The sequence below is a fragment of the Hylobates moloch genome, unplaced genomic scaffold (genome assembly GCF_009828535.3).
Source record: "Hylobates moloch isolate HMO894 unplaced genomic scaffold, HMol_V3 SCAFFOLD_9, whole genome shotgun sequence".
NCBI lineage: Eukaryota > Metazoa > Chordata > Mammalia > Primates > Hylobatidae > Hylobates > Hylobates moloch.
The window spans coordinates 7,699,486-7,721,401 of record NW_026652284.1 but is presented as its reverse complement, the minus strand read 5'-3'; the positions used below and the strand labels follow the sequence as shown (position 1 = coordinate 7,721,401).

The 21,916-nt window shown below is 48.2% G+C and overlaps 1 protein-coding gene across 8 annotated transcripts in view; it reads left to right on the top strand.

Annotated features, from left to right (window-relative positions):
* RERE (arginine-glutamic acid dipeptide repeats) overlaps positions 1-21,916 on the top strand; it is a 464,393-nt gene that overhangs the window by 433,123 nt on the left and 9,354 nt on the right. For all 8 annotated transcript variants that reach the window (XM_032758816.2, XM_032758813.2, XM_058443739.1 and 5 more), the window contains 5 exons: positions 17,700-17,862; positions 18,821-18,913; positions 19,404-19,603; positions 20,811-20,972; positions 21,780-21,893. In XM_032758816.2, coding sequence (XP_032614707.1) covers positions 17,700-17,862; positions 18,821-18,913; positions 19,404-19,603; positions 20,811-20,972; positions 21,780-21,893 — 732 coding nt within the window. The remainder of the gene's footprint in view (positions 1-17,699; positions 17,863-18,820; positions 18,914-19,403; positions 19,604-20,810; positions 20,973-21,779; positions 21,894-21,916) is intronic.

The following is a 21,916-nucleotide window of genomic DNA, read 5'->3' as shown; positions in this document are numbered from 1 at the left end:
GAGCCACCACACCTGGCCATTGGGCATAAATTGTAACATAAGTGTGTGTTCTTCAACACGTTTAAGAGTGGAATGATGGTGTCATAAAATTAAATAATGGGACATGTTGTAAGTCCCTTAAGCTGGACCTTTCCAATCTGTGCATCAAAGCTAATTCTGCACTGAAGTGCAAGGACGGCTCACAAACCCCATAGTAGCCTGATACAGATTGGCAGGTGCATTCTCTTGGTTTCGTTTTTATTGCTGCTGAAATGTCTAATGATCTTGTGTGGCATCATTCTGTTGCTGATTATGTAAGAATAGAAGCTGGAGCTGGGCGGAGACAGGCTTCTTAGGTGGCCTTAGTGGGCTGTTGGGCATTTATGGTTGTGCTGGTTCCAGTTGGGATCTTCAGACAGAATACTCTTCTCCTTGACCAGTGCTTATCTTTCAGATTGTGAACTGGGCCCAGACACCATTATCATTCACCATCTCTAACATTCCCTTATTCTTTGCTTACATAAGGCGCTGTCGTTTTAGGGGAAACATGATAGAGGAAGGAAGTTGGTTGTAGAAACCATTCTTTGACTTTTTTTTTTTTTTAATTCAGTCAATTAAAGTAGTCCTTTAAGGTGAACTTAGTTCTGAGTTTCTGGTCCTTTTCCCAGATGGAAAAGGATTTTAAGAAAAAATCCTGTCACTTTACTGAGCATGTGTGCCCAGGTCCTTTTTGGCACTTTCATCCTCACCACAACCCTATAAGGAGGGAGCTCGTGGTGAGGCAGCCCAGGTTCCTAGATAAGGAGAGTCTCAAGGAGGTTCCTTAACCTTCCTGTGGTGGTTTTTCTCCATTTTTAAAATGAAGAAACAGAGGCCAAGAGAGGTTAGGGAATTTGCTCAAGGTCGTGCAGCCAGTGGCAGCTGTTCTCACTCAGAGTTCCGAGAGAGGTAAGCCTCAGAAGCCAGGCATCCATTGTATGTAACGTAGTAACATGTTTACTGTGCATCTAGAAAGGTACTTGTTATGTTCCATTCATAGGAGAATTGAGAAAATATTAATAGTCACTTCATTTTAAGAACTCCAGTTGAAAAAGTCTAGACAATCAATGTTTGTTCATTGTTTTTCTCCATTCTTCCTCAGCATGCGCGGTCGCGCTTGCACACGCACGCACACGCACGTGGCTAAGCCAAGGCCTAAGCTGAGAATTGAGTTTGCTCCTTCATGTGGAGGCAGCTGTGATTGCCACTTGGTTCTGAAGAAATTGGGATACTTGTGGGCACAAAGGTCGACCTGAGATCACTGGAGCCAAGCTGGTGGAAGCATTGACCACTGCCGTCGGCAGAGAGCTGTCATTACTGGTGCTTCAGGCCACAGCCCAGCAGGCTGTCCTTGTTCTGTTTCGTTCTGTTTTCGTAAGAGCCTAGCAGCATGGCTAGCTTGCAGGCATAATCCCAGAGCCTCTTGCTGTCTGCCTGCAGGAAGTCTCTATGTGCTCCAGCACACTGAAGGAATTTGGTGCTCACTTTCTCCTGCTTTTGAGCTTTGGTCCTGTGTTATTACTAATCCTTAGAGGAAGATTTCCTGAGTGCTCTTAAGGCAGGTCCAGAGGATTCTCACAGCGTGAAATGGGAAAACACTCAGCCTCAGAAAAATGGAAGTTATTCTTTTGGTGCCAAAGTGTCATTGGACCACAGTGCAGCTTGGTTAATTCAGGTTAAGACAGCCGCTGGAACAGTGTCAAGCCAAGGCTTGTGTGGTTTCATCATAGATTTGTAAAACAAAAAACACATGTGTTCTGGTAAACTCCAAGCACACATTAGTGCATACGCGTATGTGCAGGAACACTACCCGTAAGACTCTTGTTCTCATTTCACACTTTCGCGTCACATCGTTTTCATTTTTGAGAGTAACCTTAACTAATTAAATGGATCAAGGGACTCTTTGTGTTTTGTTTTCGTTTTGTTTTGTTTTTTAATGTACAGATAAATTAAGGGAAATAATAATTACCTTGAATAATTTTGATTCTCGCAACTAATTTTTTATCTATGTGTGTTTAGCTCAATTTTGAAATGGTTCACTGAAAGATTTCCAAATTTCTTATCACTGAAACTGAGTTATTTCACTTTTATGACTGTTAGTGACTTCTCTGTTCTATGTATTTCTGGTGCAGTATAATTCTCCTATGTCTGTGTGTCTGGGATAGATCTCAGTTCAAATTAGCATTTCCTGAGCACCCATCTTGTGTCAGGCACTCTGCTAATGATTGCTCGGGTTACAAGGTTTAGAGTGGCCACATCCCCTGTTCACTTGCAGTTTAGAGTCCAGGTGGAGGAGAGGGAGGAGGGGAATCAAGTTATAGACATAACTTGATAGATCCTGCAGGACTCAGTGATGTATGAGCCACAAAAAGGTCACAACTGAGTGAGAGAGTTGGTAATCGTGGAAACAGGCGCATCAGAAACTCGCTTCCTATGGGTCAGTAAAGAGTGTGTATGAGGCGGTGTGGATGACAGCAGATAGAGCTGGCAGGGTGGGCCAGCAGCAACCAGGAGAAGGCGTTCCAGGCGTCTGCACCCAAGGAGAGCCTGGGGTCAGAGGCAGGACATGTGGGAAAAAACCATTGGTCCCTTTTACCCAGGGAAGGACTCCAGAAGCTGAATGTGGTAGAAGATGAAGGCTCCCAAGCCCTGGCAGACATGATAGCAGCGCTGAGCACTTTCAGGACCAGGACCCCAAGGTCCAGCTCTGGAACGCCCCTCTCTGCCCTGACTTTGGTTCCTTCATCAGCAGAGGGGCTCCTGGGCCATGAGCTCAAGTCTGACGTCACCTTAAAGAGAAATCTCTACTTTTCTGTTCTCCTTCATTGCTGAGGATTTTGACTTGGGTTGAAAAGTTTCTGAAGCTTTCTGCAGCTGGAAACTCAAGCTTTTAAAAAAGCTCTTGACTTTCCCGCTGCAGAAAGCTTCAGAAACTTTTCAGCCCAATTCTGCAGCTGGAAACTCAAGCTTTTAAAAAAGCTCTTGATGGGCCAGGCTCGGTTGCTCACGCCTGTAATCCCAGCACTTCAGGAGGCCAAGGCGGGCGGATCACGAGATCAGGAGTTTCAGACCAGCCTGGCCAACATGGTGAAACCCCGTCCGTACTGAAAATACAAAAATTAGCCAGGTGCGGTGGCACATGCCTATAGTCCCAGCTACTTGGGAGGTTGAGGGAGGAGAATTGCTTAAACCCAGGAGGTGGAAGTTGCAGTGAGCTGAGACCATGCCGCTGCACTCCAGCCTGGGCCACAGAGCAAGACTCTGTTTTGTTTTGTTTTGTTTTGTTGTTGTTGTTGTTGTTGTTGTTGTTTTTAAAAGCTCTGACTTAATGGAAAGCTTGTTGACTTTTGGGAGTTGTGTCTGGGACCTAGGCTTGAGAGGTGAGGACGCAGAGCTCATTGTCAGCATGGCTTGCTCTGAGGCTCTGTTGGAGATTCTGATGCCAAGAGAGGCCTTTTGCCATGTGGGCATGTAGGAAAAAATTACTTCCCAAGAGAGGGCCAAGGGCACCTTTGCATCACAAACCAATCCCAGCATAAACATGCATGGGTGGGAGGGTTGGGGTTATGGTATGTTCTGGGAGCACAGTGACATACCTTCCCCTGCCACATGCCATGTCAGCCATGAGGTGGGCGTTGGAGTGGGGTGACTGAGGTCACCCATCATGACAACAGTGGTGATTTGTCTCCAGAACAGGAGCGGCCAGGATTTGATGCAGGCTAAGGTGTGCTGTGGTGAGTTTGTGGCATACGTGCTGCATTAGGTGAAGTGATCCCACCCAACCCCAGAGGCTTCCCCGCTACACAGTGTGTTGCAGAGATCTAGGTCCGTCTGGCATTCAACTTGTGTGTTAAATGGAAAAGGAAGCTCCTGGCTGTCCTCTAGGGAGTTAGCCCCATCATCTTTGCAAATTCCCTTTGGGGTAAGGAGCGGCTTCCTAGAGTATACAGTGACCCCCGTGTGCCCCCTATGGGCCCCACATGCTTAGCAGTCTGCATGGGGTGGTGGCGCTGCCAGTCCACACTTCCTGGGCCTCTTGAGGGAGAGCCAGCCGCCCTCTGTAAAGAACCTTTGAGGAGACCTAGATATGGACCAGGAGAGAATCCTTGGAGCCCATATCACAGTCACAGTCACAGATTCGGAGATCCATGGCTGTTTTCATAAATTACACCCGAACCCCTTGTGGTTCCCATTGTGTGTGTTTTCTCAACTGCAGTGTGCCTGTTGATGTGAGGAACCCAGAACAGTCTCTTGGAAACCCCTGGAACCACAGAGCTGTGGTGGTCAGAGAGCCTCACACATTTGTCTGTCTGTGAAGTGTGGGCTGCATGACCCTCCTTTCCCCGGTTGCAGCTTCATAGGAGGCTGTGCAGGGCGGGTACAGCCCCATGGAGCTGGGCTCTTGCCTGTGGAAACTTGACCAGAATTAAGTGGTCAGAAACAGGCCTGCAGAGACTCTGGAGGGTTCTTCCTTTGTGTTCTGCTGGCAGCAGTTTTCCTTCCCATCTTGTGGTTCTCTTCCTTCCCCCGTGTCCCTTCACTCGAGACAGCTGTCTTTAGATCCACAGCATCTGAGAGCTGTTCCGGAGTTGGGCTGGTTCTCCTGGGTCAGAATGCAGCCATCGTGAGAGAACTGTGTGGCATTTGCCCTTTAGAGCTGCTAGGATAAGGTGCGAGGTTTGGCCGCACTTAAAGTAGAAAATTATTTTGCTGTTTCCCACATTACTCTACCCTTTGTCACCTGTTCTTCTCCCCCAGCAGACTGCATCTTCACTGCTGGCAGTCAGCTCCATGAGCCCCGTCTTACAGCCCAGGGCTTAGAGTTTCATTCAGCAGGCCTCACTGCCTCTGCTGGTTCCTCTCCTTTCCTCAAGGCTCACCATGAAGCCCTGTCCTTAGGCTTATGTATTAGTCTGCTGTGGTTGCTGTGACAGAATACCGTAGACTGGGTTGCTTCAGCAAAAGAACTTACTTTCTTATGGTTCTGGAAGTTGGAAGTCCAAGACCAAAGTTCGGTAGGGTTGGTTCTCCTGAGGCCTCTCTCCTTGGCTGTAGATGCCATCTTCTCCCTGTGTCTTCCCATGGTCTTCCTTCTGTGGGTGTCTGTGTCCTCATCTCTTCTTATAAGGACACCGGTCATATTGGATTAGGGCTCACTTGACCTCATTTTAACAATCACCTCTTAGAAGAGCCTGTCTCCAAATAAAGTCACATTGAGAGGCCCTGGGGGTTAGAACTTCAACATAGGAATTTGAGGGAGGACACAGTTCAGCCGATACAGTTGCATAAAGACAGCTGCAGTCTCTCACCTTCCTTCCTGGAGCTTCTTGGCTAGAAGGCTTTGTGAAAGAACGGCTCTGGCTGCACGTTTGAGACAAGAGCACAAAGAAGCAGGGGCCTGGTTTGCAGGCTTGCCTAAATTTTTCTAAGATGTTTGCCTTAGGTTAAGTCCAAAATTCAGGTGAAAGAGATGAGACATTTCACATCTTGAAGAGGGTACGGTACTGTAATTGTGTTTTTGTGCTTTGAAGTGTAATTTTTGTTTCCGCTCCTTTTATTAAAGGTAATACAGTGACAAAATTAAGTACTTTCTTTTCCTTTCTTTGTATTGAGGAATTTTAAAATTCAACTTGCAGAAATGGATTATACGTGATAATTTGCTGTGTATCCATAAAAACCATTAAATATAAGAAGCAGTGTTGTTAGAGTAGCTGTTCTTATTTCCTGGCAGTCATTACATGCTTCCAATACAAAAACATTTTTCTCCTAACTATCTTTTCTGAGCTCAAAAATGGATTTCCCTCCAGCCCCTGTCATTCAATTATCACCTCTGGAAATGCACAGATATAACTGATGATCCCTTTCAAACGTCCTGCGGCAGGCCTCGCTCTCTCATCCTTCATCGTTGGTCCTGCTCCCGTCATTAAATGTTACATAGCCAATGTATATTTTATAGGGTGACCCTGACGGATGTCACTTTGATGCTGTGCAGGGATAATAAGATTGCACATATAATGAAAGGCCAATAAATAGAAAAATGTTTACGAGATAGAGAATGGTAGTTTTAACAGTTTTATGGCTTTCGTTTTTTCTTTCGTCTCCCCCTTTGCTGGTGGAAAACATCAAGAAAGGTGAGGTGGCAATAGAACCAACGGCAGTGAAATCCCACTTACCCTGTTTCTGAACTCTAATAAAATGAATTCAGGAAATACTGAAGTGTTCAGCTTGTGGGAAAGAAAAGTGATGTCAACAAATGAATTCTTAGGGTTTGGGAGGCTCTACCGAGAAAACAAGATGTTTCTGGTATTAGCATTATTACACTTAAAATATTTACAGCCTATATTTAAACAAACAGTTCAGTAAAACAAGAAATAAACCTCCAAGAGGTTTAGAAATAAAAGCCTCCAAGGGGGCCCTTGTGTGTGGGTTCCATGTAAGTGAAATCGTGTCAGAACTGCCCAGGGCTTTCAGGCCAGAGGCCAGGGTGATTCCCCTCATGTCGTGGGAGTCTTTCAGTTCAGCCTGGGCTTTAGACTGTTTTGCAGTGACCTCAATCTTTGCCTTCAAATGAGTGGTTTCCAAATCTGTTATGTATTTATTTTTAAATTATTTTAATTACTATTATTTTTTAGTTAAGTTGAAGTTAGGAAGCCACTGTCAGCGCGTCCTCACTCAGCAGCTTTATTTACAAACAAACAAGCAAACCAATCTATTGCTTGATCAATGAATATAATTTTTTTTAATAGATCTGCTTGCAGTGGGTAGCAACAAGGTCATAGAGGTTCAGCAGACCCACCCTGGGATCCCTCCAACACCTGTATGGTTTTGAGCTGCAGTTCAGAGCCACTGATTTAAATAGATACTTCTAGCTGGAAGCAGTTTGGAAAGATGCTTTGTATAGTCAGTGTATGCAAACATCTTTTTTTGGGCAGAGCCCATATCTCTTTAGGGACTCTACCTTGTCTAGACTCAGGCATCACTGCTTTTGGATCAAGAGGCAGGTGAAGGCCACTTATTAGCACATTTCTGGGACATACGTCGCCTAGAGCCAAAAGTAGGCCAGAGGGCTTCTCCTGTATCAGAAGCTGGTGGGTGGTATGAGGTATGGTAAGTAGGTAGTGAGGTGGGGAGGGTTCATGGTTGTAGGCTCCCAGTGTCTGTCTCATGTCGTCATAGAGGTTGTTCTTGCTACAGAAAGCAGAAAGTGTTTCTGTAGACATGTGCATAGTTCTAAATCTTCACTTATGGCTACCAAATGTGCTTTTGATTTGGGTGCCCCTGAAGTTGCTTCGAGCAGGTGCAGTTCTGTAGTCCATGGGTGCTGGGATGGGGACTCTACCCTGAACTGGGAAGGCTGGCATCCTGTTGTTACCAGGATGCACAGGGATCTTTTGTGCTCTTCAACCATAGCTGCTGAAGGTCCAGGTATGAGGATTAAGATGCTATTGCGCCGAACTCCAGAGATTCCAGAGATCAAAGATAGCCCAAATTTGCCCCCCTTACTTAAAAAAATCTAGATGGCTATTTCCTCTTAGTGCTTTAAACCATGATGGTCAAACTTTTTAGAGCAGCAGCACAGCAGAGTCTAAGGTTAAGGGCGTTAGACTTCATTGAAACTGAGCTTGGCCACATGGCTTCATCTCACTGTGCCTCAGTTGCCTCATTTGTAAAGCAGGGAAAATGAAGGTTTATCTATTTGGGAGTCTGTGAAGATAAAATGTAAATAAAGATGAAGCTAAAGTATATGTAAAAGATAAATATATATTAAGATATAAAAAGATATGGCTAGCTTAGTTATCATTGTAGATTTCATAATAAAAGGTTGTTTGCTTGTTTGTTTGTAAATAAAGCTGCTGAGTGAGGAAGTATTGACAGTGGCTGCTGAGTGAGGAAGCATTTTCAGTGGCTTCCTAAGCCACCATGCCATGATACTCACCTTCAGAGCATCCACTTCCAAACATCAGCACGTGGATTGCGTTTTCACTGGCCCATGAGAAATAAATGTAGCCATTTTTCCTAACAGTGAATGTAATCAAAGAACTTTTTTTGTTTACTTTTTTGGAGATAAAATGTCATTTCTTTTACGAAATAATGATGAGATCAGGAGGCAGTTACTTCTAATGACTTTACTTGGCAAAATAAGAAAGTGGCAATTCGGTATCCATTTCTCAAAAGTTTTATCCTTTTAATTTCAGGTGAATTTTAATTCTCCGGAAATAATCATTTCATCAGATGTTTACTGAATACTTTTTCAAGATGTTGTCTTAGACCTGTGGGGTACTCACAGATGAGATGAGCATGTACTTTGGCAAGTTGGGTGGGCCCATGTGTGGTTACAGCACAGGGAAGCCTGTCCGTGCCAGCACAGAGGCGGGAATGAAAAGATGTAGGAGTGAAAACGGTATGATGCCATCCAGTGGTGGGGGAGTGAAGTGAAGGGAAGGCTTCATGGAGAAGAAGGCAGCAAATGTGATGAATTGAGTCCTGAGTGATGAGGAGGACTATAGGGCCTGGACGGACGAGGAGGCGGGGGTGGTATGGGGCTCGGGCTCACCCTGCAGGCGAGAGAGTGCTGAGGAACAGAAAACTGGCCATTGTGTTTGACAGAAGCCAAAGGCCGTGAGGCGGGGGAATATGGTAGAAAGGCCTTCCGGTAACACAGAGAAAGGCTCAGAAGAAGTAGTCAAGCAGCTAGGCCTTTGTTCCTTAGGCCCTGAGGAACCTTTGACCGTTTGGAGAAAAAGTGGCAAGGTACTAGCAGGGCTTTGGGAAGACTCATCTGGTCTGTGTGCAGCGTGGGAGGGCCAGCCCAGGGAAGAGCTATGGCAGGACCTCAGGTCCAGACGTCTGAGTGGAGGTGTGGGGCTGGGGTGGGATCAGCAAGTGGCTGAGTTCATCAACCAGAGCAACACAGAGCTTAGGAAATCTCATTACAGTGTTCAGTGTTGGCAAAAATCTTGAGCTATTACAGTTCCTTTGCACTGTACAAATGTAGTGGTAATAATTGTAAAGAAAATTTTTTAACTGATTTTTTAAAATGTTATAAAAAGGTGCCTGGATAAGGAACATCTTCATGAGTGTCTTAGACTGGCCCCACCTATTTACAAGTTAAAGCCACAAGACCTTCACGTACTTCCCTCCGTTCCCTTTGCCTTTCCCCAGAAGAGGATCTGGAGGTGGCACCGAGGGACTGCCTTGCCTGAAGGCAGCTGCCTCCTCACTGTGGGCTTCCTCGTGGGTGGTGGTTTAGATCAGAGCCCTTCAGCCTCTTGAACGTAGGAGGCTGAGATTTCAGAATGCCACTTCTCTGTGTGTGCCTTCAAGCAGATCATCATTCTCCCTGCTGCACTCAGAGACCACAGAGGTGATATTTAACGATTAGCAGCAGAGCCCGCTGACAGTGCCAGGCTCCTTTAGGGATTAGAGGATTCGGTTGGTTAACAAAAGAAGGAGCCCAGGAGAACAGTGCTTTAATTACCAGAGTTGTTACTGGAAGACAACCAGTTGCCTGCTGGAAAAAGATCTGTAGAAGGTGGCTGCTCCTGAATATCGCTGCTGGTTCTGCCCAGTGCCCGGCTTCTCACCTCCGATGTTCTGAACAGTTGTCAGATCCAGCCCTTGAATCGTTGGGGAGGGAAAGGAAAGAATGACTCGCATAGGATTCCGTGCCAGGAAATGTTCCTGACTGCGCTCGGCAGCAGCATTGGAGCACTCCAGTTAGAGCAGCTCTTCAGGGGACAGCGTCGCATGCAGACTTCCCTGGGACCGGCTCTCAGGGCCACAGCTCTTTCCTCATGGCCTGGGTCACTCTCTGGGCCCCTCTCTGGGCCCAGGTTTAGGAAGCAGCTCTACACCATGTTTCTTTCTCCCTCTCTGCCCTGCATAATTTGAGGCTTTGTTTTTTATTATTTGTTGCTTGCTGGGATTTCTCCCTGAAAAAACATACCTTAAAAAAAAGTTTTAGATCTCTCCACTTCAGTAAGGAAGGGGTGGATTTCTTCATCCCCTTTACGTGGACCACCAAAGAAGGAGCCAGATGATCACTGTGGGACATTTTTTCAAACAAAAGTTTAAGCAGGGGAACAACATTCTGATTCTAATTGCACATTAGCACAGAGAGTTAAGGCATTGTATAGAGATTATTTAGCTGCTCCTTCTGTATTCATGTTAAAATATTTGTTTAGCCACAGGAACAGGTAATCATGTGTCTTAAAGAATTAAAATGATTTCTTCTAAATGCTTACTTTTAAAACTCTGCGATGGGGTCAGGTGTGTACAAGGATGTGCACTCAGCAGCCCTGCCCCTGGTGGCTTCTGTCCCATCACGTAACTACAGTCCGCTCAGCTGACAGTGGCAGGTGGGCTTTGAGGACCTGTGAAATAGCTTCGGAAAGAAATTGTGTTGATAATCCTGTTATCCATGAGAAGCTTCCAGGCCTGCCTCCTCATCCCCCTTCTCTACGACTGCCCCCTCCTTTTTAGTGGGCGATGCGTGGCCCAGAAAGGGTGCCCATTGGAAACTTCGGTGGTGCTGCAGCTGACCCTCACTAGTGGCACAAGGCCAGAGCCTGGGCACATGTGATGTTGCAGGGATCTGGTTTAGATGCCTGCCTGCCTGCCTGCATGCATCTCCCCTCTGTCTGCATGGACAAGGAGGCAGGAAACTGGTGTTCTAGGGCCTTCCTTAACATAGCTGTAAGGCCAGCAGTCCTCGTCATTCTTTGCTGTTGGTCGCAAAACTGTGTTGTGACAATGGAAGATTCTCACTGCTCTCTGTGAACTGAATTGAAAGGGGGTGCGTATATATGGTTATTTACAAAGGACTGAGTCCTTTGGCTTAATTTAAAACACACACACACAAGACCTGATGGTAGGTGGCAGGCTGCAGACACCCTGGATGCCATGTGTGGGGGTCCCCAGACCTCATCTTCTATTGCACTCCCTCCCCTTCCTCAGGGGGTGTCCAGACTTCTTGGGTGATCTGGTAATAATGATACAATTACCAAAAAAAGTGGGACTCAATCTTGGGTGTACCCTTATGCTTCTAATATGGGACAGCAGAAACCATTGATTTAACCTTCTCTTGCCTCCATGCCAGCCTCTCAGAGGATCTGTCTGAGGAGTTCATGCTGGGCTCCGGCAGAAGAGAAGCTGGGCCCCATACTGAAACAGGCATGCTTGCTAAGAATGAGCCTTTTATACTCAAAGTGCTTCCAGAGCCTTCCTCTGCAACAATCTGTTCTACTCTTTCACTCCCCCATGTCCCTAAAGAGAGAGAAGACATGTAGCTTATCTTACTTTAAAAAAAAGAATTTTTGTTTTAATTGGGCCAGACAGGTTACAGGTTCTCTTCCCGTAGCATTCCAGTGCCTGCGGGAAATTAAATAGCAGTTGTGTTGGTGGATAGTGTTTTAGTTTACCAGATGCGCACAGGTAAATTGACCTGTTGGAAAGCCTGGAAGGAGACCCTGCTCACATCTGTGCACACAGGCACATACACAGGGGCACCCACTTGGCCCCTGGATCGGGTTGCCTATCACTTACCCAAGGTAAAGCAGAACTGGGCCTGGCCAGAACAGCAGAACCAGTATTGAAATGGGTACAGGCAGCCTCTAGGAGGTAGGCAGCGCCGACCCCTGTTGCTCCAGCCCAGATTGCCAAGGCGGCGGAGGGAGGTCTTAAAGACTGCACCGATGTCTTATGTTGTGTGTGTGTGAACTTGATCGACTCAGAGCCTAACCCTGGAGGGGGCAGAAGTAAAGTGGTGGCTGAGGAGGAGAAAGTGGCCTGAGCCCAGCAGGCCCCTGGATGGCAGGAGCAGCTGCCATTGAGCTGTCCCCCACTAGGCCCAGAGTCAGCTGACTCTGCGTCCTTAGCTTTTTCCTTCTCTCCTAAGGCCCTTCACCCAGATTGCCTGGTGCCAAGCAGCTTACTACTTCTTCCCTCTCTCTTCTTCCATGTGTGGCACTCCCTTCCCCTTGTTTTTCTTTTTATGGGAAATTAAAGGAACCTAATGGTGCTTATTTTCCTAATTCCGTCTTAGTGTATAGCCTGGAAAGACACCTGTGCTGGGAAGAGACTCCTAAGTCCAGGAGCCAAGCTCCTCTCATTGCCAATGGCTTTTTGCATATGACCTGTGGGAAAAATTTAGCCCCCCCACCGCCAAAGAAAAAGGAAAGGAGAGAGAATCTGCTAAATATAGCCCAATGGATTTGAGGACTTCTGTTGGCAAGAGCTGCAGCTGGTAACACTGTCAGTTGGAGATGACTTTGCCCCCTTCCTCTCCCATTTCTGCCCAGGCACTAAACCAGTTGAGTTCCTCATGCTGTGTGCAATTATAGCACCGAGACATAAGATATGTTGACTGTGAGACCTTGTTGTGAGATGAGGTGAGAGCATCGGGAGCAAAATGATCATTATAGGCCATTCATGTCGACAACATTTATACCTCTGTGTTTGCTTGCAAGCAAAATCAGGAGCTAATTTGCAAGGCTGCCTTTGTGGAGTTGCCTTTTGATTAATGATTGCCTGTGTTAATGTTTCAGTAAGCTATTGATTTCTGCAACAGCTTTTGTTCCCTGAATTTATGTGCAGCGGGTCTCTGCGGCACACACTATGCATGTTTGATTAAAGTTCAATTGACTTCATTCCTGGCGAGGCCTCTAGCTGCTTCACTCCCTATTTGTAGAACCAGAGCTTTCCCTGACATGTTCTTTTGTTTGTGCTCAAGACCTTGCCACCCATGCAGTCACCAGTATGCCGTTTCCAATCCTAGACTCGCTCCATTCCAGTGTTGAATCCCTTGGTAGACATAACAGTGGTTGAGAGGCAGCTAATAAAACCTGGCCTGGATTTGTTGTTGTTTTTCATCAGCTTTATTGACGTAAAATTGGTATGCCTGCCATATATGATATGAATACCATAAAAATGCACCCACTTTAAGTACACAGTTTCATGAGTTTTGACCACCGTATACATTTGTGTCAATGACACCACATTCAACTTACAGAGCATTTTCATCACCCTGGAGTGCTTACCTTGAGTTCTTTTAGTTTCTTGTCCCCCACCCTCCAGGCTCTCGGCAACCACTAGTTTGGTTTTGGTGATTTCTGGAAAGGAGTCATGCAGCACCCACCCTCCTGTCTGCCTGCTTTCATGCAGCATGGTGGTGTTGCATGTGTCAGTGGTCTGTGCCTTTTAATTGCCAAGTCGTAGTCCAGTGAGTGGTGATACCATTATTTGTTTATCCATTCTCCTGCTCGTGGGCATTTAGGTTGTTTCCAGTTTGGACTGTTAAGAATAGTTTCTGGCCGGGCGCGGTGGCTCATGCCTATAATCCCAGCACTTTGAGAGACCGAGGCGGGCGGATCATGAGGTCAGATCAAGACCATCCTGGCGAACACGGTGAAACCCTGTCTGTACTAAAAATACAAAAAAAATGAGCTGGGCGTGGTGGCAGGCGCCTGTAGTCCCATCTACTAGGGAGGCTGAGGCAGGAGAATGGTGTGAACCTGGGGGGAGGAGCTTGCAGTGAGCCGAGATCGCGCCACTGCACTCCAGCCTGGGCGAAAGCAAGACTCCGTCTCAAAAAAAAAAATAAATAAATAAATAAATAACTGTTTCAATGAATGTATCCATGAAAGTCTGTGTGTGAGAATTTTTTTTTTCTTTTGGGTAAATAAGGAAAGAATTGCTGGGTTGTTTGGTAGACATCATGGTTCGAGCATTCTGTATTTCCACCAGCAGTGGATGACAGTTCTGGCCACTCTGTCACCTTCCTGAATTGTAAGTTTACCATTCTTACCACCTGTAACTTCATTGCTGTGGAGGACAGTCCTTCTTGCCTGGTCATTTTCTTTTCTTTTTTCTTTTTTTTTTTTTTTTAGTAAAAGGGGAAAGATTTATTCCATCTGGAGAGAAACCAGTTGCCTGGTCATTTTCATCCTTGGCACTCAGATGGTGAAATCTGTTCTGGACTACTTCTTCTTTAAGTGTCAACAAAAAGTTGATGTTGATTTCAATGTTAGATTTCTTTCTTTTGGGTCTTGATTTTTTTCACTTGTTGGCAGAGATCAGTGGTGCCAGGAGCAAAGGTTTGAAAGTTGAGCCTTTTTTCTGTCTGGCATAGGGCGGTTTCTTACCTCACTGAACTCTGGCTTCTTGTTTTTAAGTCTTCTTTTATTTTTTTTAAAGAGATGGCCTCTCGTCCTGTCGCCCAGGCTGGAGTGGAGTGGCACAGTCGTAGCTCACTGCAGCCTCAGCCTCCTGGGCTCAAGTGATCCTCCTGCCTCAGCTTCCTGAATAGCTGGTATTACAGGCACACACCACTACGCTGGGCTAATTTTTTAAACTTTTTCTTAGAGATTGTTGCCCAGGCTTGTCTTGAGCTCCTGGACTCAAGCAGTCCTCCTGCCTTGGTCTCCCAAGTAGCTGGGACTGCTGGTGCACACCACCATGCCCAGATAATTTTTTTTTTTTTTTTTTTGAGGTGGGGGACTAAATCTCACTATGTTGCCCAGGCTGGTCTTGAACTCCTGGCCTCAAGTGATCCTCCTGTCTCAGCCTCCCAAAGTACTGGTATTACAGGCGTAAACTGCTGCACCTGGCTTCTTCCCTTAACCTGGGATCTGCAGGTTACCTTTTACAAAGCCATTTCAAAACATATATATTTGATTAATAGAAATAATTGATTATAACTGTGTGTAGCAATATTGCATTATAGACAAATGCTATTTAGAAAGGTCAGGTTGCTGCTTTTTAACAGCCTTCAGGTAAGACTTGGAGGCATGGCAGAGGCTCAGGTACCACCTTCTCACTCAATTTTTCTCTCCTGTTTTTGTTCCCTTTTGTCTCCTATAGCTTTGCATTTCTTCTTACATCCCAAGCTTTTTTTTTTTTTTTTTTTTTTTTTTAGACAGAGTCTTGCTCTGTCGCCCAGTCTGCAGTGCAGTGGCGTGATCTCAGCTCACTGCAAGTTCTGCCTCCTGAGTTCACGCCATTCTCCTGCCTCAGCCTCCCGAGTAGCTGGGAATACAGGCATCTGCCACCACGCCCGGCTAATTTTTTTTTTTTTAGTAGAGATGGGGGTGTTAGCCAGTTCACCGTGTTAGCCAGGATGGTCTCAATCTCCTGACCTCGTGATCCGCCTGCCTTGGCCTCCCAAAGTGCTGGGATTACAGGCGTGAGCCACTGCGCCCGGCCACATCCCAAGCTTTTATCATTCAGTAGTCCCTAAAATGACTTGGACTGAGGAAGTAGAAGGAACCACTGTGAGTTTTTTCTCATTCTTCTTTGAAGCTCTGGAATTGAGCTGTGACTTATTCACAGCTCCAGTTGCCCTTTTGAGCTCATGAAGCATGACACTTGGACAGAGTATTTGGAGTGTGACTGCTCCCTGCCTTGACTTCTCTTCCATATTTTCTCAGAGGAAAACCAGACACAAGTCAGCGTTTATGTCAGCAATGATCTAGTAACCCCCAGTGGGAGTTAACGAATCTTTTCCGTCTATCCAACACCCAAGGATCCGTATAGATAAATGCATTTCCAAGTCTGGAAAGCAGGAAGTGAAAGAGTTCGGAGGTTCACAGACCATGCATGGCCTTAGGGGCCAGGATGCTCGTCCCCACTGGGATAGTTGTAGCCCTCATTCCTAGACTAGTATGGGGGAGAGAAGCCAGTCAGAAATTCCAGCGGCAGTATCTGCATTTCCCCTTATCATTCAGTTACCATCTTATGGAACCGAGGGGTGGGCACATGCACATACGTGTAGGGACATGAGTGTGCTTGTCCTGAGGTGGCTCCGTGGCCCCCCTGGCCTGGGGTTATGCTTCATCTGCTAGGTATTGGTGATCAGGAGTAATTTGTTAAGCGTTAAGTGCTTAGGGAGGTTGAGACACATCCAGTGCTCCAGGAGATACTTGCAATGGGCTTTATAGGCCAGTCAGCCCTCCTTCAAGGCATTCCAGCCCTCCTTTAGGGACCATAGCCGTGGTCCCACTTCTTAGAAAAATGCCCAGGCATAAGATGCAGCTGTGGGCAGTCAAGCACTCAATGCACGGCATCCCCTGCCTTGTGGAAGCCACCCCCCCACCTAAAATCTGCCCACTTCTCTCATCACTGTGTTCTGAGGCCATTTCCTCTGGGGGTGTTTTGGATGAAACCTGGTCTGATTGGGTGAGTTTGTCATGTGGCAGCTACATGTCTTTGTTTGGTTTGTCTATTTTAGTCCTTCCAACACTAGTCTTTCCATCTCCCACTTTCCCCTCTCTCTTTTTGGCTCCTCCATTCACAAGACAGTGTTTGATGAGACAAACTGGGGGTGCAGGTACCTCCAAGACAACTCCCAGCATCTAGTCACCAAGCTAATAGATTTTCTACAGTGTTGATTTAATTAGAGGGGAACCGGGTGATCTGTGCTGTCTCACTTGGCTGTGTATTTTTTTTTTGTTTTTCAGTTCTAGCTAAAGAGACTTTATCTTGGGATGTTTAAGAAATCGTCTTTTGGCCGGGCGTGGTGGCTCACGCTTGTAGTCCCAGGACTTTGGGAGGCCGAGGCGGGCGGATCACGAGGTCAGGAGATCGAGACCATGGTGAAACTCCGTCTCTACTAAAAATACAAAAAATTAGCCAGGCATGGTGGCGGGCGCCTGTAGTCCCAGCTACTTGGAGAGGCTGAGGCAGGAGAATGGCGTGAACCCGGGAGGCGGAGCTTGCAGTGAGCCGAGATTGCGCCACTGCACTCCAGTCTGGGCGACAGAGCGAGACTCCGTCTCAAAAAAAAAAAAAAAAAAAGAAATCGTCTTTTGTGTGTAGGGTGAGATGGCAGCCTGCAGCGCCCTGAGGGCTGGGGGTGCCCAAAGCGCCCTTTCTTTAAAAAGCTTACATTTGCTGTATTTCCAAAAAGATGTCTTGCATTTGTTTCTGCTGGGCCATGAAAAGAAGCCTACCTTGTGGTGTGTGACATTTCACATTTGCATCAGCACTGCTGTGTGTCTGTCCTCTTGTAGTCTTTCTTTGCCAAGCGCAGTCCTTGTCTCTGGACGTCGTGCCGGCTTGTCAGATGTGGGCCTTCAGATGGAGCCAGGTGGAGGCTGTGGAGCAGTTTCCTGAGCGCACGGTCTGTGTTCTTCCCGACCTTCTGTTTGGCCCTGGTTCCTCGCCACCTGGGCAGTTTGCTTTGGTTGGTTTGTTGTTTCTGGGGGAGTCTAACTGGCTGGGCATTTCCTTCCCACACCTGTGATTTCACTGGCATTACTGTAAAGAAAGCATCATTGTGTTCACACACATGCACAGACTCTCACATGCACACACAGCTAGAATGTAAACTCCTCGTGGGCAGGAATCTTCTCTCCTTTTCGTCTATTGTGGATGCTGTACCTCCCATGTGTACAACAGTGGTGGGGTCTGACATAGTAGACACCCAACAAGTACTTGTTCTTGGTGTCTGGGAGTCAGGCTGTGCCAGGCTGAGGAGGCAGGTCCCATTCATGCAGTCCACGGGCAGCTCAGTGGCTGTTTCTTGGGCAAGCCCAGTTCCTCTCCCCACTCCAGGAGCGACTGGTCTTTATTTTCATCTCTGGTGCAGCTATTACACACCCAGCTTTCCACTCTGGCAGAGAGGGTGCGGTGGGGCACGGAAAAGCCCCAGGCCCTCCCCCACAGTCAGCTCTTCTCCTTTGCAGGGGGAGCTGATCACCTTCTATTACTATTGGAAGAAGACCCCCGAAGCAGCCAGCTCCCGAGCCCATCGTAGGCACCGCAGGCAGGCCGTGTTCCGGAGGATTAAGACTCGCACTGCGTCCACACCTGTCAACACACCCTCCAGACCCCCGTCCAGTGAATTCTGTGAGTAGGGGTCTTGGCATCACAGTGGGTGGAGGGGAGACTGTTCACAGGCAGCCTGTCTCACTCTGGGCCCGTAGGAGCTGATGGCTCTGGGAAGCACAAGGGGGTGCGCACCCGTGCTCCAGTGCATTTGTGAAGCCTGACCTAAATATAGACCGATGGTGGGGGCGGGGAGCAGGACCAGGATTCAGGAGGGAGACTTTAAAACATTATTTGCACATTTAAATATTTCTCATAAACTCAATATCATCTTAGGTTTTTACAAAAAATATACGTCTTGGCCTGGGATGTTTTTGGCCTTGTCCTGGGAAGGTTTTCCATTTGACAGATGATGTACTTGATGTCCTGTTTGAATTCTCATTGCACTTTTGGTTGTAATAAGATCAGAGTAACACTTTCTTATTTTTCCTCCTGCTTTACCAAGGTCCTCTTTTTGGTCCCAGTATGATGTACAATCTAATGATGCTGGAGCCCACAACTTCTCACCCCTAAAAACCTGGGATGTAGCAAAAGTGCCTTATAGCTCTGTCCTGGCCCGGGACGCTGAACCTGAGGGGCACCTATGTTGCTCATGCAGGCGACCAGAAATCACCTAACAGGACTGGTGGGGGGCGCTCGGTGAAGATGGAATTTCTCAGGATTGCCTGAGCATATTAGGGAGGGGGGCAGCATGGATGCACTTGTCCCAGTTCAGACTCACCTGTTACGGGCATCAGTGGCAGGGCGGGCCCTTGAGTATGGTGCCTCACGCACCGGCCCTCTGTTCTGGTGACTGACACTGAGGAGCTCGAAGTGGTCCTTTACAGACACTGTCCCACCTCAGCCTGTGCAGCCAGCCGCTCTGACTGGTGGCCAGAGCCTACAGTAGGCCAGAGGTCACAGGGCCCCCCCGCCCGCCCCGCCTTGGCTGAGCATAATGGTGTCTCCCCCACCCCCACTATGTGCCTGCTGCGCCCAGTGGACTTAAGTTCAGCCAGTGAAGATGACTTCGACAGTGAGGACAGTGAGCAGGAGCTGAAGGGGTACGCCTGCCGCCACTGTTTCACCACCAGTAAGTGGCCTCGTCACGCTCCTGGGTCAGGGCGGGGGCACAAGCACTTCCATGTTCTGAACATTTCATGCATCCAGCTGGAAACCTGCCAGGGACAGTACTTGATTTGACATTTGCATTGTGCTTTGGGATTAGAGAAAGTTAGAAATGTTTAGTTTACTTTACTCCCCTGCTTGGCAGTCGGTATGGAATACTGACTGGTAGGCAGGACAGACTGAGTGGGATTGGGGGTTGACACTGTGATTCCTAGGAGCTTGCTGCCGGCTTTTCCTGGGCACCCCAAGATGAAGTGGGCAGCAGATGCTCCCGAAACCCTCTCCTGGCCTTGGGGGGAGCAGGGCAGCACTAGCCCTGGGGTGTTGGGGCCCAGGGCTGCATGGTGCTGGTGGCATCAGGTTTGGGTAGAGCCCACAGAAGGGCCCCTCTGCCCAGACATCCCCAGGGAGAGGGATGGTTTCCAAGGTTGGCCCCCACCACTTCCCTCACACAGCCTCCAAAGATTGGCACCACGGAGGCCGGGAGAACATCCTGCTTTGCACCGACTGTCGCATCCACTTCAAGAAATACGGCGAGCTCCCGCCCATCGAGAAGCCTGTGGACCCGCCACCGTTTATGTTCAAACCCGTCAAGGAAGAGGATGATGGGCTCAGTGGGAAGCATAGCATGAGGACACGGCGGAGTCGGGGCTCGGTGAGTCCCCTGGGGCCATGGGGCTCCTGGCAGCTTCTTCAGTTTCCTAGGATGTGTGGGGGCTTGAGCCTACCAGGCGGAGGAAGCAAAAGTCTTGTTTACCAAAGTCCTGGAGGGGAGCTGCTTTGCCCGAAGCAGTAGCTTCCCTGTGGGCTAGGAAGAGCGCTCTGTTCTCTCCTTCGAGGGGCCCCAGGGTGGCATCCTGCTCTGGGTTTTGTAGCAAGCTCTTAGCTTCTGGCCCAGTGCAGGCTCTCCAAGGCCTCTCTTGCTCTCCAAGGCTGCTGCTTGTGGTGTCACTTCCATTATAGCAAATCTCTGCTCTTTTAAACTCGCAGGCTCTTTTGTGTTAGGGTGTTTGTGGTTTTTTTTAAATGTTTGATCCCGTTTTGGAAACTTGTGGTACATTTTTCTGCTCACTGCATAGCTCCTCCCATAAAGAAACTTTGTTTCCTGGGTTGGAAATGTGCCAGGGACTTTGGGAGAGGCTTTTTCCAGGTTTGGGGCTGAGGGTACTGACAGGGTCTTTCCCTTGAGCCTCCCTTATGGCCCCTTCTGGCAGGTGGGTGGGACTATTCACCTTCCTCTGCCCCTTGTATGCCGTTGAGACTGCTGGCGGCCCGGCCCCCGGCTCACTCAGAAGGGAGCGGGTCAGCCAGCCAGAACCATTGTCTCCTGATCTCTTCTAAGCCCTCATGGCTTTGCAGAAACATGCTGAAGCGCTCGGCAGCTTGGGGAGCTGAGCTGCTTTATTTGACAGCTTCATCTCTTTGGGCCACTTCCTGTCCTGTCAGATTAAATCCACAAGTGTTTGATTTCATTTGGTTTGGTTGGGAGAATGGACGGTTATGAAGAATAAACAGAAAGGGTAGGGTGCTTTAAAGATGGCCCCAGGTGACTTTCTGCCGCTCAGAAAGTGAGGTTCATTTCCAGCACACGTTGTTCAGGACAGTCCCTTGGGATGAGTGCTTTAGGTTTGAGAACCGCCCTCTGGCGTGAGCCCACCGATTTCCCCACCTCTTCCCTGAGCTCCACACCGACCTTCATGCAGCCAGGGACAGGCAGGGCGGCCTGGTGTTTGCCAAGGTCTAGGATTTACTGAGAGGCTGATGGGGTGTGCTCTTCAGGCTCCTGCCTGTGGGTTGGGCTCAGGTGGGCCCACATGGGGACCGGGAATCTGGTGTCACCAGTCTTCGGTTTGGGTGGGCAGATGTCGACACTACGCAGTGGTCGGAAGAAGCAGCCAGCCAGCCCTGATGGTCGCACCTCACCCATCAATGAAGACATCCGCTCCAGTGGCCGGAACTCCCCCAGCGCTGCCAGCACCTCCAGCAATGACAGCAAAGCAGAGACACTGAAGAAGTCGGCCAAGGTCAGGTGCTGGGGGAATAGTAGGGGCTACACTGTCCGTCCCTCCCATTAAAACTGGGTTGCTGGCGTTCGTGATCAGCTCCCTCAGACACGAGGATGCAGCTCATTCATGGAGCCTCTCTGGACACCAGCATTCCTGGCCTAGGTGCTGCAGACTGAAGGCTGGGGGCCTAGAGAAGGGGGCTCAAGCACCAACCCTTGGGGGCCGCCTCTGCCTCAAGCTTCCCAGGTTCTCAGAGAGTGTGGGGAGTGGTTAGAACAGCTGCCTCCAGAGCCAAGTACAGTCCTCCCTCAGTATCCATTAGAGAGATTGGCTCCAGAGCCTCCACTGCCCAGGATACCAAAATCCACAGGTGCTCAGATCTCATATACATTGACACATTGTTTGCATGTAACCAGTCACATCCTCCTGTAGACTCTAAATCATCCCTAGGTTACTTGTACTGCCCAGTACAATGTAAATGCAGTAAACAGTGGTTCCACTGTCTAGTTCAGGAGATAACGACAAGAAAACATTGTGTGCACATTCAGTATAGATGTAACTATCACAGTCCTGCCTACATTTTCAGTCCACGGTTGCTTGAACCTGAGGATGCAAACCCACAGATGCAGAGGGCTGGCTGTCATTCCCACCCCCAGATACATGTTCCTTCTTGGTCCCGGTTGACCCTTCTAGAGCTTTTTGCTCCTGGAGATGGAACTCAGAATGAGGAAGCAAAGTGTCTACAAACCGTCATCATTTCCCTACTGAGGCTGATGGAATGGCCTCCCTTGGCCTGATTGCTCCTTGTGGGCTTTCCCCCTGCAGAAGGTGAAGGAGGAAGCCTCTTCCCCTCTTAAGAGTAACAAACGCCAGCGGGAGAAGGTGGCCTCTGATACGGAGGAGGCTGACAGGACCAGCTCCAAGAAGACAAAAACGCAGGTGAGGTTTGCCGCTGAGCCTTG